The sequence below is a fragment of the Tamandua tetradactyla genome, chromosome 14 (assembly GCF_023851605.1).
Source record: "Tamandua tetradactyla isolate mTamTet1 chromosome 14, mTamTet1.pri, whole genome shotgun sequence".
NCBI classification, from domain to species: Eukaryota; Metazoa; Chordata; class Mammalia; order Pilosa; family Myrmecophagidae; genus Tamandua; species Tamandua tetradactyla.
In genome coordinates, this window is record NC_135340.1 from 23,735,659 (window position 1) to 23,754,540 (window position 18,882).

Sequence of the window (18,882 nt, forward strand, 5' to 3'; positions counted from 1 at the left end):
AAATAAATTTTAAAGAACATTTTCATAATTCTGGCTATTATGTATTACAATAAATTAACAATTGTTAAATATACTAGAATTCAGGACACATATAAGTGATAAAATACGGTGCTTGGTTCAACTGACTTAAGCCTAGAGGCACTATAATTAAAACAATATAAAATCAAGTTGTGGAAAAAAATTAAATGTGGGATCAGAAGGATGGGATTATGGAAACATCTCCATTTCACATTCTAAACTGTCTATAATTTTAAGATTTATGTTTCAAATATAAATTAAAAAAAAAAAAAGGATACAGATACGGTAAACATACAATTTTAAACCAGGACATTTTGAGATGGGAAGGGGATGCTAATAATAATTGCATAAGAACATGGCTGGTGGGAATGCAATATTATACATCCACTCTGGAAAACAGTGTAATAGTTTCTTTAAAGTAAAGCATATACTTATATGACCCACCCTTCCCACTTCTGGGTATTTACTGTAATGAAACTTTATGTTCACACGAGAAAGGCTAATACCATCTGGAACACCACTGTCAGCTGGGAAGGCAAGAACTGGCATCTGCTGGTCCCCTGCTACTGGGCTCCATTGCTTTCAACACCTGTTTCCCGTAAGGGTTCCTCACTTGGCATCTGTGGGCCTTCACTTAGCTCCTCCAGGACACAACTCTGGGTTCTGGTTTGTTTAATATCTCATGAGAAGGCACATGACGACATCTGCTGGGCCCTACATTTCCAAACGTCTGGGGTGCATGTTGGCTCTGTCAGCTTGAAGCAACCGTTCTCCAATCATCTGCATCTGCTCTCTCGTTTCTTCAAAATGTTTTCCCTTTTAAAGGACTCCAGCAAACTAATCAAGACCCACTTGAATAGGAAGAGTCACATCTCCATCTAATCAAAAAGTTACACCTACAATTGGGATTAGATTATGCCGTGGAAATAATCTAATCATAAATTTCCGCCCCACAGTGTTGAATCAGGATTAAAAGAAATGGCTGCCACCACAAGATTGGATCAGGATGAAAACATGGTTTTTTGGGGATACATAATAGCTTCAAACTGGTACATTCCAACTTCTGGACCCCAAAGAAGACATGTTCCTTCCATATACAAAATTCATTAATTCCATTACAACATCACAAAACCTCAAACCATTTCAGAAACATTACAAAGTCAAAACCAGTACAAAATCTTATCAAAGTCAGCTACAGGCATGGACAGTTCTAAGGCAATAATTTTCCTCTGGTTCTGGACCTGTGAAACTCAGAACAAGTTATCTGTTGCCAATATACAAAGGAGGGACAGTCATAGGACACATGTTTCCACTGCCACAGGCAGAAAGTGAAAGGTAAATAGGGGTCACTGGATCCAATCAGTTCCAAAAACCAGCAGGACAGGGAAAACTCCATTGGATTTCAAAGTCTGAGAATTGTTTATCCTAGGGCTTTAGAAAGCGGCAGTCCCACACTTTCCAAGGGCCCATGCAGCAGTCTTGTCCTCTCCAAATGCTGGAGTGAACTGCAACACTAGGGTACGTTGGGGACCCCACCTTTTATTAGACTCCACCCTCTCCAAACATCAGGGCAACAGCTGGGATTTCTGCCATCTCTGGGGCACATGCTCAACCCCTCCAGAACAATGGGGTGGCAGCCAGGATCCCTCCAATCCCTGGTTTATGTGCTCCATCCTCTGAGGCTTGGGGCAGTACAACTCTTCCTGAGCAATGAAGCAGACAGACCACCCTCTGCTTCTGGGGCAACTCATCCTCACTACCTGTATGGATGGGCCTGTTCTCCTGGCCTGAGATTTCCTGGATTCACACCTTAGCTTCTATGCTTTTGCCTCTGAAGCCATTTTTCCATTAATTTTATCTTTTCTGTCCCTTTTAGTCCAGACTTGCAATGGTTCATTCATACAGATCTCACAAAAAATTTTGTTGATTTTCCACGTAGTACCCAAAGGATCCGAAAACAGGACCTTCCACATATCCTTTCTGGATAACTCCATCTCTAAACCTTGCTTGTCCTGTAATGACTGAATGCTTCCATGCTTGGGTAAATCCTCATGTGAGGTCCTATTCAGTGGGGTCTCACTTTCTAGAAACCCAGATTTTTCTAGACCATCAATTTCTTTTCTTTTTTTTGTAATCAAGAGTTCAGTTCTCAACTCATTTCTTCCCTGTCACATATAAGCTGCAAGGAGCAGCCAGCCAGATTGCATTTTCCACATTTAGTTTGGAAATTTCTTCTGCTAAATATCCAGGTTCATCACTCTCAAGTTCTGCCTTCCATCCACAAAGAACGCCTTCCTTCCAATTTGCAATGACATGTTCATCAGTTCTGTCTGAAGTCTTATTATAAGTGTCCTTAGAGTCCACATTTCTCCTGACAGTCTCTTCAGAGTATTCTAGGCCTTCTCTATCAAGATCTTCACAACTCTTCCAGAATCTTCCCCATACCCATTAAAAGGCTAGTTCCAATATGTTTGGTATTTACAAACCACAGCACCACCCCACTTTTCTGGTACAAAAATCTGTTTTAGTTTGCTGATGCTGCCAGAAAGCAATATAACAGAAATGGAATAGCTTTTAAAAAAGGGAATTTAATATGTTACAAGTTTACCATTCTAGTGCCAAGAAAACGTCCAAACTAAGGCACCAACAAGACGTGACCTTCACCCAAGAAAGGCTTTCACCTCTATCACCTGTGGGGGTTCCTTACTTGGCATCTCTGGGCCTTCACTTACACTTAGCTCCTCCTCGACACAACTCTGGGTTCTGACTTGATTATCATCTCATGGGAAGGCACACAGTGACATCTTCTGTGCTCTGCATCTTCAAATGTCTGGGTCTCGTGTGGCTCTGTCAGCTCTGAAGCAACTATTCCCCAAGTGTCTGCAACTGCTCTCAGGTTTCTTCAAAATATTTCCCCCTTTAAAGGATTTCCAGTAAACTAATCAAGACCCACCTTGAATGGGCAAGGGCACATATCTGTGGAGATAAGCTAATCAAAGCACACCCCCTCCCTCCCAGTGTTGAATCAGGATTAAAAGAAATGGCTGCACCCAAAAAACTGGATCAGGATTAAAACATGACTTTTGGGGTGCATGATAACTTCAAACTGGCACACCTCTCTTCTACTACTTTTTCACACATACATGTTCCAGAACAGTGAGTAAACTGAAAGGAGTGGAGAGGTAAATAGCAGAGAGCAGAGATGTTCTCACCCTAATACAGAGCAACCCTATCTGAGGTCAACGTATGTCACTTACACATTACTGTGACCAAAGCAAAAATTATCAACATAATCTTATGATACAAAGAAAATCCTAACTACCAAATTTCAAAGTAAAGTTTAAAAGAATAAAAAAACATGAAAACTTTCACTGTTTTAGGGATAACATTCTTCTAACACAATCAAGTAAGATAAGCAGGAGGGAAGCAACTGCACTTGCTGCAGCGATTGATAAGACCTCCCTGTGGACATCTGTACTCAGGGCTGGATTCATCACAGCTGCACACACTTCACCATAGGCTCTGCAGATTAATTCTGTTGACTGTTTTATGAGCTGTTCTTTCACAGGGGCACTTAGAAGTAAGTTTAGCTGTGGATTAACAGGTTGTTCTGGGTTGACATTTAATGATCAAATTGATCTATTGCAGCCTCAGTGCCACAGAATCCAGGTTGAGTAAATTAGCTAAAGGGCCATGTTCAGGTTTATGTTGCTGTGGAATGTTATAGAGGTAACTCGAGCCAGCTCTAGTTAAAAGAAGCTTGCTCATTTTTAAGTGTGTTCAAATGTGTTTCAGTCTTAAACTGTAGCACTTCTATATGTCAGTGAACTCAAATAGAGCTAATGTTTTCTTCATTATATACAGTGAACTAGCTAGGCAAGTGGTCATGTCACTTCTGGAGGAAAGGATACAGGACACAGGACAAAACCTGCACAGAATCAGTTCGTTGAGATCTAATGACACAACTGGAGAACCATGAGATGCCAAAACTTCACACAACATGAGGGCCTGATTTAATCCAGAACTTGGTCCAAGTTCAGGTGGAGGGAGTTCAACCCTGTCCATTAATTTATTTGCACAGACTCAAGCTATTGAAGAATATACATATATATATATATATACATATATATATATATATTTTTTTTTTGCTTAGCAAATGCATTTCTTCAATGGTAGTCAACAATGTAGCTGTACTATTTCCAACAATGCCACTAACTGTACGGTCTTAGAATTTGAAACTAGAAATTTTATATAATAAAACTGACCAAGGTTCAGGAACAATTCTTTGTGCAATTTGAACCTTTAGAGGCCTGCATCTACCCTCAGTGGTATGTCCCACAACTTCCTGAATGTTTTGTTTAAAACCTTGTGTACTACATGCTTTAAGAGAGTCTCAAGGTATTATTTCTTTTCAGAAGCAGTAGCTTGATTGAGCAAAGCGAACACATCTCTCACATACCTCAAAGGGCTGTGGGAATGCATTTCAAGGGGTCTAGGTACAGTTCTGGGGCCCTCTCTCATGAGCATCAGTAAATCCACAAAAACTATATTTCTGCCTGTTAAAAATTCATCTAAAACATAGCTGTATAGACAAGTCTATCCTGCAGGACTTCAACTGCGTGAGTTACTATTTGAAATGTTACACGATTCCTGTGTCAATGTTCTGCATTCACCATGAGCCCATTGGTAAAGACTTTCAAAAGCTGTTTCTTGAAGCAAGGGAATCTGTTCCATAATTTCTAAACCTGCAGTCTGTTGGTATGTACGCAAGAGAACTTTGACATCATTATGAATCTGTTTTACACTTCTCAATGCTTTGAAGCAATCCTCAGTGATAGGTTTTTCTCTTTTATTTTGGAGAAGAATTTATTTCATCAGAAGTCAGCTAGAACTTGAGTAAGAGGGCATCTTCAACTTGTTTTCTTATTTTTAATGTTTATCTTTCATCTTGAAGCTTGGTGGTTGTACTGGTTTGACTCTATCATGGATCCCAGAAAAGCTATGTCCTTTAATCCTCATTCAATATTGCTGGCTGGGAGCTTTTTGATTGTTCCCATGGAGATGTGACTCACCCAATTATGGGTATTAACTTCTGATTAGAGGGAAATGTGATTCCACCCATTCCAGGTGGGTCTTGATCAGTTTGCTGGAATCCTTTAAAAGAGGAAACACTTTGGACAGAGTCCCTTACGGAGCTCCGAAGCAGAAAGCCCATGATGCCAGAGACCTTTGGAGATGAAGAAGGAATACACCCCTGGGGGAGCTTCATGAAACAAGAAGCCTGGAGAGAAAGCTAGCAGACATCGCCATGTTGCCATGTGCTTTCTCAGTTGAGAGAGAAACCTGGAACTTCCTCGGCCCTTCTTGAGTGAAGGTAACCTCTTGGTGCCTTAATTTGGACATTTTTATGGACTTGCTTTAACTGGAACATTTTCATAGCCTTGGAAATGTAAATTTGCAACTCAATAAATCCCCCCTTTTTAAAAAGCAAATTTCTTCAAGTCTGCAAACTATTTTTAGCAAAAAAAGTTGAAAGTGCCTGGAGAGCTTCCAACATATGGTTGTAATCCAGCCACATCTCCAGGATCTTATGCAACTTCTGTTATGTCCCACCAGCTCTGCTACTAAGGCTGTCAGTAGTCTCAGATGCTCCCTACTGTACTTAGCCATGGCACCTCAAGCCCCACCCTGGACCCTAAACCTCAGCTACTGACTCAGTCCAGCACAGGGGCCAGTGTGTGCAGCTTAATTATTGAATTGTTTTTAAAACAATTTTTATTGTGATTCTATATATACAACGTAACAATTCCCATTTCAACCACTATAAATTATACAATTCAGTGGTGTTAATTAGATTCACAACATTGAGTTACCATTACCACCATCACCAAAACTTTTCCATTAAAACAAAAACTCTGTACCCACTAAGCATTAACTCTCCATTCCCCACCCTCTACCCAAACTAGTGCCTGGTAACCCTTTCTGTCTCTATGAATTTGCATATCCTAATTATTTCATATAAGGGAGATCATATATTTGTCTGGGTTTTATATCTGGGTTACTTGAGTTAACATGATGTCTTTCCAAGGTTCATCCATTTTGTACCATGTATCAGAATTTCATTCCTTTGTATGGCTAAATAATAATATTCCATTCTGTGTGTATGTCTCATTTTGTCTATATGTCCATTCACTGATGGACACTTGGGTTGCTTCCATCTTTTGGCAGTTGTGAATAATATTATCATGAACACTGGTTGAAAATATCTGTTTGAGTCCCCACTTTCAATACTTTAGTTTCTGAGGAACCGACAAACTGTCTTCATGGTGGCTATACCATTCTATATTCTACCAACAGTTTAGGAGTGTTCTTATTACTCCTCATCTTCTCCAACATTTGTTATTTTCAGGGTTTTTTTTAGCTATTCAACTGGTTTTGAAATGTTATCTCATGTGATTTCGATTTGCACTTTCCTAATGGCTAATGATGTACATCTTTTCATGTCCTTTCCACCCCCTCATTTGTATCTTTGGAGAAATATCTATTCAAGCTTTTTGCCAATTTTGAAAAAACAATTTTTTTGTCTCTTTTTTGTTGTTGAGTTGTAGGCTTTCTTTATATATTCTGGATATTCAATCTTTATCAGGTAGTTATATGGTTTCCAAAATATTTTCTTCTGTTCTGCAGATTATCTTTTTACTTTCATGATGAAATCCCACTTATCTTAATTTTGCTTTTATTGCTTGTGCTTTCGGTAAAAACTCTAAGAATCCAGTGCTTAACTCAAGGTCCTGAATATCTCTCCCTCTGTATTCTTCTAGAAATTTCGTAGTTTTGATTCTTATTTTTAGGTCTTTGATTTATTTTGAATTGATTTCTGTACATAGTATGAGGAAGGGCTCTACTTTCATTCTCTTTCACAAGGATGTTGTTTAGCTGAGATTTTTGAAAAGACTCTTCTTTCCCTATCGAGTGGACTTGGCTCCCTTGTCAAAATCAACAGGCCACAAATTCTCTTTTTTTAACTTTTTTATTGTATAGTATAACATATATACAAAGCAAAGAAATAAAAAAAACATAGTTTTCAAAGCACTCTTCAACAAACAGTTACAGAATAGATCCCAGAGTCTGTAATGGGCTACCATACGATCCTCTGATTTTTCCTTCTAGCTGCTCCAGTATATAGGACACTAGAAGTCTTTTTTTATCACCACAATCAACTTTTTTTTTTTAAATAACATATATACAAAATAAATTTCAAAGCACAGCACCATAATTAGTTGTAGAACATTTTTCAGAGTTTGACATGGGTTACAATTTCAAAATTTTAGGTTTTTACTTCTAGCTGCTCTAAGATACTGGGAGACTGAAAGAGGTAACAATTTAATGATTCAGCAATCATAGTCATTTGTTAAATTTTATCTTCTCTGTATAACTCCACCATCACCTTTGTTCTTTCTATCCCTCTCTTTAGGGGTGTTTGGGCTACGGCCCAAACTTTAAAATTTTTCATGTTGGAAGAGTCTGTCACTAATATGACGTAGGGAGATGGAACTATTTCATGTTCTGGATAGGCTGGGCCCTCTAGGTTTCAGGACTTACATGGTCCAGGGACCAATTTGGAGGTTGTAGGTTTCTGGAAAGTTACACTTGTGCATGGAATGCTTGTAGAATCTTATATATTGGCCTAGGTGTTCTTTAAGATTGGCTGGAATGGTCCCGGTTGGGGTTTGGCAGGTTATGAGAGGCAGCAATGTCTAAGTGAAGCTTGTGTAAGAGCAATCTTCAGAGTAGCTTCACGACTCCATGTGAACTTTCTCTGCCATTGATACTTCATTAGTTACACTTCTTTTCCCCCTTTAGGTCAGGATGGAATTGTTGACCCTACAGTGACAGGGCCGGATTCATCCCTGGGAGTCATCTCCCTCATCACCAGGGAAACCTTCATCTCAGGATGTCATGTCCCATGTTGCGGGGAGCTGGACATAAATCTGAGGGTTTATTTCTGAACTCTCAATCTGACTCCATATAGACATGTCTCTCCTTGTGCAAGTACCATGCTGTTGATTACTCCAGCTTCGTAATAAATTTTAAAATGAGAAGTGTGAGTCCTTCAACTTTATGCTTTTTCAAGACAGTTTGGGCTATTCAGGGCCCCTTATCATTCCATATAAATTTGATGAATGGCTTTTCCATTTCTGCAAAGAAGGCTGATGGAGTATTGAAATATGATGAATCTGTACATGACTATGGTTAGAAATGCTGTCTTAACAATATTTAATTTCTCATCCATGAATACGGATAGTCTTTTGATGAAATAAAATATTTTTTCCACATTAACTGCTATACTGCAAACCTTTCAACAATAAACCACTTATTTAATTATCTCATTATAAGCATCAAAAGCTGGAAAAATAATTCCATTCAGATATCACTCAAATTGAAAATGCAAGATTCATTAGATGTGAAACTTTTATTAGCCTCAAATTTATGGTACATACCATCAGGGTCTGATATTATATCCAGAAGAGATTTATCCAGAGTAGTTTTGCTCATTATTTTTTCTTCATATTCAAAATATATATCCAGTTTTCTCGCCTGTTCCAAAATATTAAATTAGTAATTAAAGTATATTTCATGGACTCTTGGTTTACAAGTTTCTATTCTCTGAGATCAATTTAAAAGTAAATTTTCACATGTGATATTGTGAGCCATTGATTGTATACCATGTATGGAATGTTTGTATGTTAAGAATGTATGTTTGTATATTGCTTTATTAATAAAAATATTTCTAAAAAAGTAAATGTTCATGTTCATTTCCTGATAGAATGTTTTCAAGTTTCTTACTTTTGATGATGCATGTAGTATATAAAACAACAATAAATTTCATATTTTGTCCAGCAGATTTTACTTAAACATACATTAGCAATGATAAAAATCACACAAATCTTGGTTATTGTATTTTTTTTTTTTTTTTTTAAAGGAAAGACAGAGAGAAGGAAGGAAGGATAGAAGGAAGGAAGGAAGGAAGAAAGGGAAACATCTTTAAACATTTTCTTGTTTCATTGTATTTTGTTTTTCCGTTTTTTGTTACATGGGCTGGGGCCGGGAATCGAACCGAGGTCCTCCGGCATAGCAGGCAAGCACTTTGCCCGCTGAGCCACCGCAGCCCGCCCGGTTATTGTATTTTTAAGTAACTAGCATACAAATCATATTGTATTCCGTGAAAATTAATGTCAGCTGGTCATGCTATATTTACTTTTTTAGTGTATAAATCTACATATTTTCACCTTAATAGGATAGAAAGCTACCCTAATTAAATTATTTTCAATCACTTTTTTAGAAAGCTGTTTTTCCTCATTAATGTCCATACTTAACACTTTGGCTTTTTAGATAATGAGAAGGTAGTCAAACCTATCTTTTCTGTATGACACCTTTCCTAATTTAAAATTTTGTTGATTAATATCATCCAAATGAAACAAACAAGTTAGGTCCTTTCAAAGTAAATAAAAATTTCCATTATCAAGTAGCTATTAAATTATGCTTCAGAGAATACAGGAGAGAGAAAATAATGTTTTCTTTTTGAAGACATTTATAATCTAAATAGGAATAGAAACCATTCATGAAATAAATTAGAATACTTAGAAATACCACCAAAGACAAAGATATACATATAGAATATAAGTAAATATATTATCTCAAGAAAACAGAATGAAATAGTTAACTAATTATGGAGGAAAAAGTGATGAAATTTGAGTTATTGTGAGTTATTTGGGAACACAGGTATAGAGTTCATAACAATGTACAGTCAGAGTGGAGAAATCTGAATAGCAGACTAAAGAGTAGATTTCACATACGGGGTAATAGGAGATCAGTGAAGAGTTCCCTCACTCCCACTCCCCTGCAGTGGCAGACAAGGCCAAAGTTTTAAATAGTGACAGATTCAGATAGTTCAAAATTTAAAACATAAAAAGGTATACAATGAGAAGTCTCATTTTTCACCCCAATCTCTTCCACCTAATTTCCACATGTTCCTGTAAGATTTTCCTTTCATTGGTGTATATTTTTTCAATGTTTCTTTATACAAATAGAAGCAAATAGGGCCTGTATTCTAATATATCCCCCCTTTCTGATATAAAAGGTAATATATATATATATTTTCTCTTCTTCCCCTTGCTTTCATACAACATGTATAATGGAGACTTTTTACAAACGTGCTCTTTTAAGAATAAGAAAACTCTAATTTCAGAGTTCTCATTATTATAAAATCCCTGGCTCTTCATATTCTTCAAATGCTCTGATATAGGAACTATTTTAGCTACTATATAAAGCTACTTTGAATAGCAAAACAGATAAGAGGTGAAGTCCAAGGAATGAGAACATATAATATTAAAAATGGACAAAAGAAATATAAAAGGGATCTTAGGAAGGAGACTATGATAGCGGCTCTAGGAATGGAAGAGATAATATTTAGGGATATGAGAAATAAAGTAGTCAAAAAGTCAAAGATAACCACTACGGAACGAGGATGATGGTACACTATTTAGACTGGGAAGAGGTAATTATCTGCAGAGTAGCGCCAAAGAAGTGGAAGGGTAAAGGTGATAAATTAACATGTTAAACTGTGATTTATGCCCTTCACAATAGACATCAGCCAATCTTTTCTGTCTTAAAAGTATTCACTAGATTTAGTTTCTTCTAGTTACACCACATAACTCACTGACGAATCGCTAAACACTATGTATGCTTTTAATCTTCTAGGCTTAGGCTCAGCTTATTTTCTTAACCTTTTTAGAATATTCTTCCTCCTTCATCTACCCAGTGAATTCTACTAGTTTTTCAACGTACAGCTAAAATCTCTTCTTTATAGCTTCCCTGCCACTCTTTCTTCAATTTCTGCTCTCTTCCTTTCCTATCCCTACCCCAATCTCCTCCCTGGCTTGAAGAATTTATTATTTCCTTATCTTGTACCAACAGTACTTTGTACACCCCTCCTTAATAACCTGATCACACTATATTACTGTTCTTTAGGTGTCATCCTTCTAAAGTTGTAAACTCACTAGAATATATCCAATCCATGATTCAATCCCAGGAGTCCACTAACACCTGGCTCAAAACAAGTAATTGAAAACAAGCAAAACAAAAAACAAACAAAAAATTCAACAAATTGTGCAGCAATAATGGGATACTCACATGGAAAAAAAAACAAAACAAGTACTTGATACTTGATAAAATGTTGCTGAATTTCTAAGTTAAGAGCAGGACATATTAGACCATCAAGTTGCTTTTAAAAGCCATGAAAGTAGATGAACTTCTAGAAGTGAAAAATGTAAAGAATCAAGTATTTGGTGATTTTAAAATTAAGAATACTGATTATCATAATGGAAAATGAAGAGCTACTTTATTTCAGAGGAATAACTGAGTAAGAGGCATGCTAGTCCTTAAAAACTAGTATCAGGGTGGGCAACGGTGGCTCAGTGGCAGAATTCTCGCCTGCCATGCCAGAGACCCAGGTTTGATTCCTGGAGTCTGCCCATGCCAAAAACACAAAAACAAAAACAAAAACTAATGAAACTACTGAACTATGTTACTTCACTGATTTACATAGGTAAAACATTAAAATCATTTTGCTTTTCTTAATGTATTAACTTAATTCCACCTTCTGATGAGAAATGGAAGCAGAGTACAAAAGTAACTTTGTCTGACTAATAGTAGGGGGTATGTTTTTAAGGGGATGAAAATGTTCTAGTTAGAATGTGGTGATGGTTGCACAACTCTCTGAATATACTAAAAATATATTTAGAATAATGTACACATTAAATGGTAAGTTGAATTGTATGTGAAATTATATCTAAATGAAGCTGTTAAAAAATGTAACTTAGCTTTGCAATATATTGATTATGATGGGGAACCATCTTAGAATAAAAGGGGTTAAGTGCAGATTTTCTAACCTGCTTAAGAGAAATAGATTTCAGTACCTATGATTTGTGCAAGACACTTAACTTAAAGCTATGTCTTTCCAATATTTTAAAACAATGAACACCAGGTCTCTCTTTCTCAAGCCAATTTTCTGTAGAACCCTAAAAATAAAATAGATACAAGTGATCCGTTAAAGTCTTTATAAAGCTTTATAAAATCTGGGTTCCAGAAAACAGTGTTTTAAAACTACTAACTTAGATTATCTCATTTAATTCTCCAAATAACATTATGAGCTCGGAATTGTTAGTCTTATTTTAAAGATGAAGAAACAGACACACAGAAACATAAAGTATATTTGTTCAAGGTTACCAGAGTAGACGTAGTAGAAAGTCGAAATTCAAATCCATGTCAGATTCCACTGTATACCACAGATAAAGAGTAGTGCAAATTATATTTTCCTCAAGAACAATTTTATTGCTTCCTTTGTATATGCTTTATGAAAGAAAGTATATTTGTCAATTAGTATATACTTGTTTTCTTTGTAATACAGAGTTTATATCTATATATATATAAGGGTCTTTTTGGCCAGAGATTTAATATCTAATTGTATTTCTTCAATTTCTTAAAATAAAATACTAAGAGAAGCAACTTCTATAGCTGCAAATATTATTCATGGGTTCAAATTAAAACTAACAGGTCAAGATTATCAATAAATTGAGATTTGAGGAGCTTCAGTAAAAAATTAATAATAAATGAGTAAAAATGAAATACTATAAAAATCCAAGGGCACTTATACATGCAGTACAAATTATATCTAAGGAATATAAACTCAAAGAGTTATGGATTTCTCAAAAAATTCCCTTTAGGAGGGATTTCTTAGGGTGCAATCTGATTTTTAAAAAATTCTAGTGTTTTTCCCCAAATTTCAGGGTTATCAGCAGGTAATGAGGCTGGTGTTTCTTTCACTTTTCCAAACATTGCCTTTAACATTTATATCAAATTAACAAAATAAATATATAGACTGAATTGGACATTTGACTGTCTACGTCTACTGGATTTGAAAAAAAAAAAGTAAGGGAGCATTTCTTAAAGCTAGTTTGTTCCTTCCCTCACCCTACTAGACAAATTTTAAGAGTCATCTGGGGTGTAAAGGTAGTATACATCTTTTGCTTTTTAAAAATCCTTTCCCTGGGAACGTCCGCCAGAGGACCATACAGGGCACAAAAGGAATTCCCTTATTCTTTCTGTAACTGCTGGGAGTATTTTTCCTTCCCTTTACCATGTCTCTTCCCCATTCTAGTTACAGACATGACCATCCTGGGACTCAGTGCTAGTTACAATTCTCATTTCTCACTCTGGTCTATGACTGGCTGATGGCAGAGTCTAGAGTGGCATTTCTTGTCCTTACCTCTTCTCCAACCCCCATTTCTACCCCCTAGCATCAGTCAGCAGCAAAAGGAAAGGCAATGAGGGAAAGAGTCACAACTCCTGTCTTCTATTAAGAATCTCAATATTCTTCTCCTACTACAAGAGGGAGAGGGGATGATGAAACCTTCTCTCTACAATGCAATATTAGCAATATGCCACATTATGGATTAAATAAGGTTTGGGTAACAGAAATCTACCTACTATATAATATACACAGGAAAAGTATAAAGTACCCTAAGCTGAATGAACTTAGAAAAAGAATTTTAAAATATAACCTATACCTAAGTTGAAGACTGTTTATACCCTAGACTTTTTTGTTCTTTATTTCTTCTTCATGTGTTTAGTCCCTACTATCTTTCAAGCCTATATTCGGATATCCCTTCTTCTAAGTGGTCTTTCTCCAACCTTCTACTCAATACTATGGTCGCACATGTATTACTGTATTATAATAGTTTGTGGCCTGCATACCTTACTAGAGTACAAACTCCATGAGATTGCTTATTGATTACTGTATTCCTTGGGCCCTGCAAGATGACTGAAATTCTCTAAAACTCAATGGCTTTTTATAATTTAATAAAACAGCAGATTTGTTTTCAGTTATTTAGGTGTGTATTTTGCTGCAATTCATACTGGTGAGTTTTCCACTCTATGTATGGTTTTATCAATATGAAAAATTATGTTGCACAAAAATCAGAAAATCCATGAAATTATACTCAGAGGTTTTAAAAATAACATAGTTGGCTATAAGTATACACTTTGGTCCACTTATTCATATGCCAGAGCGACTTTAGATATCCTAAAGAAAATTCATGCTTATAGCTGCATCACTTCTGTGCAGACAGGACGGTGTACTTACCAAGGTGAGGAACATGGTTAGGGTCTTTGGTTTCTATAATAGGCTATCAACCTTACTTGTTGGTTATCTCATTTCTAAAGTAAATACATTTTTCCCTCAACCAACACCACCAAATTTCTAGCACTACAGGCCCTAGTCAGAATGTGTAACCTTGATTTCTCTGTTATCGCACCCTTATCAAAAACCCAATTGAAAAAAGTGATATTAATACGCAAGCCTTCCACTCTAGTTACTATAAATTTTGTTCTTTGTTTAAGAAGAAACAACCGAGGGTGGGCCACGCTGGCTCAGCAGGCAAGGACGCTTGCCTGCCATGCCAGAGGACCTGGGTTCGATTCCTGGTATCTGCCCATATAATTAAAAAAAAAAAAAGAAGAAGAAGAAACATCCGAATGCCATAAAGTTAGACCTTATTACCTTGATAAGTCATAAAACTGCCCTCACTGAATTTCATTTTAATGCTATATTCTTGGCTTTCATCAGTAGGCTATATAAAAATCCATGTATATAACTGATATTAAAATGCTGTTATTGTTACATCACTCAATGTACCCTAGATACTGCCCAATATGAGCAATGTCTTTTATAAAGTGATTCTAAATTTGCTTAGACTAAAAACAGAAAATGTCCTTTCTGATCAAAATGTTTTACATTTAATCATCTTTCTTTTTAAATCTTTGTCAGAAAATTCAAAGCCAAATTTTAAAAATAAACATTATAACTATATAGACTTTAAGCTTCTGTCATGCTGTTGTATGTGCTATTTGTGGAAATTACCTTAAACTTGTTTTAGAATAAGGAATATTTAGACTATACATTTATATTACACGCTGACTTAAAAATACTGAAAATTGGCCTAAAATGACCTATAATAAAAAATCTAAAATGTATACAAAGTGATCTTTATAGATGACAAGTATTAAAGATATAAATAAGTGACTTTATTAACATAAAATGCCAAAACTTGCATTATCTTTACTTTTTCTGTAGAAAATAGGCTTACAAAGGAATTTTAAATTGTTCTAAGTCTTATTTTATTATGACTTCAGAAAGCATTTAGTTTTAATTTATTCAAACAATATGTTGGAATCTTAAAAGATATACCTAATTTAGCTTTAGGAATATACAGTTTTACATTTATAATGAATACACAGAGTATGTAATGAACATATATTTGTTTGTGTACATTAAAAGTTTGCTATCACGGTCAATATTAACCCTAGCATGGAAGCTGATTCTTGAGGTATTTATTAGTAGTTAAATATTATCAGCTTTTAAAAAACCTTATGCTTTAAAAAGAGTACTTTGTCTTATGAAACTAAATTAAAAGTTAAATACCAAATTTTCACTTCAAATTTTGGCATCGTGGACAGAAAAGACCAGACTGACTGTTACAGTAAAGTAACATGGAAAACTAGGTGAAAATTATGTGACATACAAAAGCTCAGTTTGTTCTTTCCTTTAAAAAGAAAAATGGTAATAATTAGTTTTTCCCAGGATGGTACTTCTGTGAAGCATAAAGTACTCAACAAGGCACTGAAGTAAAATCAAGCTAATTTCCATAACATCTTAAATACAAGTCATTATCAAGGTGCTCTATATAATAATCAGGTTGTGAATATTTTCGTTAAGATTAAAATAAGATCCCCCCAAAGAACTGCACATTGTAGGGGATCCATAAGTATACAGGAAAAACAGCAACAATGGCACTATCAGAAGGAGTTAGGTGGAAGAATGAGAAATTCTTTGAGGTGTTTTAAAAATGAGATGTTCTGGGCTTCACTTAATAAACTGATGTGGACTGGAACTAAATAATAATAAGTGCATGACAAAAGGACAGCAAGACAAAATACAGAAAGTCTCAGGCTTGAGTGCAACCCTGCAACAAATTAGGTGACATAAAATTTTTTATTTTTTTTTTTTTGCTGAATGAGGAGTACGGTCTCAGTTCTTTCATTTATTAAATAAGAGATGTGGTTATAAGAAACATGCTCTAAAAATGTGGCAAGACAAATACGCTTGAGAAATGCTGGTTAAATAACTTTTGAAAATATATGACTTTAACATTTTCTATATTAAATTGCATTGTGAATCTCCAAGAGGCAGTAAATTTTATTATTATTTTTTTTAACTTTATTTGCACAAGGAAATAACCTAACTAAATTTGTAAGTCTACTTGGAACTACACCCAAAGGCCCCTTCTTCCTTTTTTCAAAGCCCTAACTTCCATAGAAGGCTCAAAAGGAGTTCTGGAAAAGTGGGGCCAGAGGACAGAGGAATTTTTAAGGGTTATGTTTGATTTTGATTTTCTACTCAAATTTATACACTGCTGCCCCCCCGCCTTGGTTATTCTATTCTTCTATATTATTTTATGTGCTCATTGCAGGTTAACTCAAATGTTGTAGAACAAATCAAGGTATAAATAAATAAAATGAGAGAAATGTATTAAATAAATAAGGAGTACATCAGCTCTTTCCTTTTCTTTTAGAAATTTTGCTTTTAATTTCAATTCTGCTTCTACTTGTGGTATTCATCCTATTGCATATTCTTATATAGGAAGAATCTATAAAAATGTCCCAGGTATGCCCCACTCACAAGTTAAGTGGCATATTCTCTGCTTCTTGCTTTTCGAGTTCATTTTCAACCTAAAATAAAAAACCCACTTTACCAAATATTAACCTCTGGCTTTGTCAATGACAAACAAAAATCTACTTCCTCATCTGTAAAATGAAAGTTTTGAAACAGAAGATCACTGTTTCCTTTGACTTTTTTCACCTTTTTAATTGAAGTTTAAGTGACAAAGAATATACTGCACATCTTTAAAGTGTAGAATCTGGTAAATTTTAACATATGTATATACACATGAAACCATGAACATAATTCTAATAGAGAACACATCCACCTATTACCCACAGAAGTTTCCTCATTGTAATGTTCCTTCTTGGTCCTCCCTTCCACTTTCCTATCCCTAGGCAACTACTGATATGCTTTCTTTTACTATAAATTGGTTTGCATTTAAAAATAATTGTATATAAATACAATCATAAGGCATAAACTATTTTTGCTGTTTCTTTTATTCAGCATAAGTATTTTGATATTCACTCAGGTTCTTGTATGTATCAATATTTCCTACCTTTTAAATTGCTGCATAGTATCCCATTGCACAGACCTATACTAGAGTTTATTTATTCACCTTTTGATGGGCATTTGGGTCTGTTTTCAGTTTTGAGGTATCACCAAAACGGCTGCTATGAACACCCACAAACAATGATGTTTTCATTTATCTTAAAATAATGCTTTCATAAAATATATGCTTTCATTTATCTTAGGTAAATACCAAGAGGAGTTGAGTGGTGGGCCATATTATAGGTATGTGTTCAATGTTTTAAGAAATTGTTAAACTGTTTTCCAAAGTGGTATACCATTTTAAATTTTTACCAGCAGGGTATGAGAGTTTTAGTTCCTCTATATCCTTGACAACACCTGGTATGTATGGCCAGTCTTTTTAATTTTAGACATTTTAATGGATGTGTAGTGGTATCTCATTTGTGGTTTCAACTTGAATTTCCTTAATAACTAGTGAAGTTGAAGCAATCCATATATCAATAATACGGCCATTCACCACAACTATGCTTTACAGAGGAAACAGGGTATCAGTTAATTTGGTGTGTTAGTGAAGTGGAGATCAGGCAAGAGAATATCTATTTTATTCTAAAATCTTAACTTCCTCCAAGAAAGATAAAGAAGGGAGCTCAAGAAAAATTAGCTCCCAGGAGGAGGGGTCCTCGTTAAAAGATACTATTGCTTTCTAGAAAGGGCTAAGTCACATTCAGAGCACAGACCTAAGGCAACACAAGTTTGCTTTATCACATGATGTCTTTAGATCTAATTCAGCTCCTCTCAACTTTCTCTATAAGAACTAACAAAACAAAACAAAAACGGGAAGCCAGTAACAACCAAGCCTTGATCCATAGTAACTTATGAACAGCTTATCCTTTGCCAGACACATCCAGATGGAACATTGGGATGTTAAAGCTCTGTCTTAGGTGGGAAATAGGGGAAAGAGCACAACATGCCATTTCTCTCATCTACTATACCTTACAGGTAGGCTTCTTTTCATTTTCTTAGATATTTGGTACTAAAGAGTACTTAATTAAGTTTGACTATGCAGGTGGGCTAAAAATAATTAAAATAGTTTACAAAATAAGTGATCTCAGAAGCTATTCCCTAGTAATCAGCAAGAGGGGAAAATAATATTTGCAGTGTTAATGAAAGAACTACTAAAGAAGAATTTAAAAAAGGATTCAGGGTGGGCCACAGCGACTCAGCAGGCAGAGTTCTTGCCTGCCAAGCTGGAGATCCAGGTTCAATTCCTGGTGCCTGCCCATGCAAAAAAAAAGGATTCAACAATTTAATTTATTATACACCATGGTTAACTACCCAAACCACTTAAATCCTTAGCATATCAATAAACTTAAGTGATAATATTTGTCAAAGGTATAGCAAACGGATATACTCTTTCTAACTTCCCACTACAACATCAATTGCTAGACAGCTTGCAGGACTTCTAAAGAGATTAATTTATCATAGGATCCTGCTTCAGAAAAAGAGTTATATAATATATGCAATATATATACCCAAAGAAAAATATATATAAAACT

General features: G+C 35.4%; 1 protein-coding gene and 1 pseudogene across 6 annotated transcripts in view; both read right to left on the reverse strand.

The window, feature by feature from the left end:
• Positions 1–18,882, reverse strand: part of SCFD1 (sec1 family domain containing 1) — a 145,756-nt gene that overhangs the window by 52,386 nt on the left and 74,488 nt on the right. For all 6 annotated transcript variants that reach the window (XM_077127032.1, XM_077127031.1, XM_077127035.1 and 3 more), the window contains one exon: positions 8,520–8,616. In XM_077127032.1, the coding sequence (XP_076983147.1) occupies positions 8,520–8,616 (97 nt within the window). The remainder of the gene's footprint in view (positions 1–8,519; positions 8,617–18,882) is intronic.
• Positions 4–5,233, reverse strand: LOC143656470 (conserved oligomeric Golgi complex subunit 6 pseudogene; annotated as a pseudogene).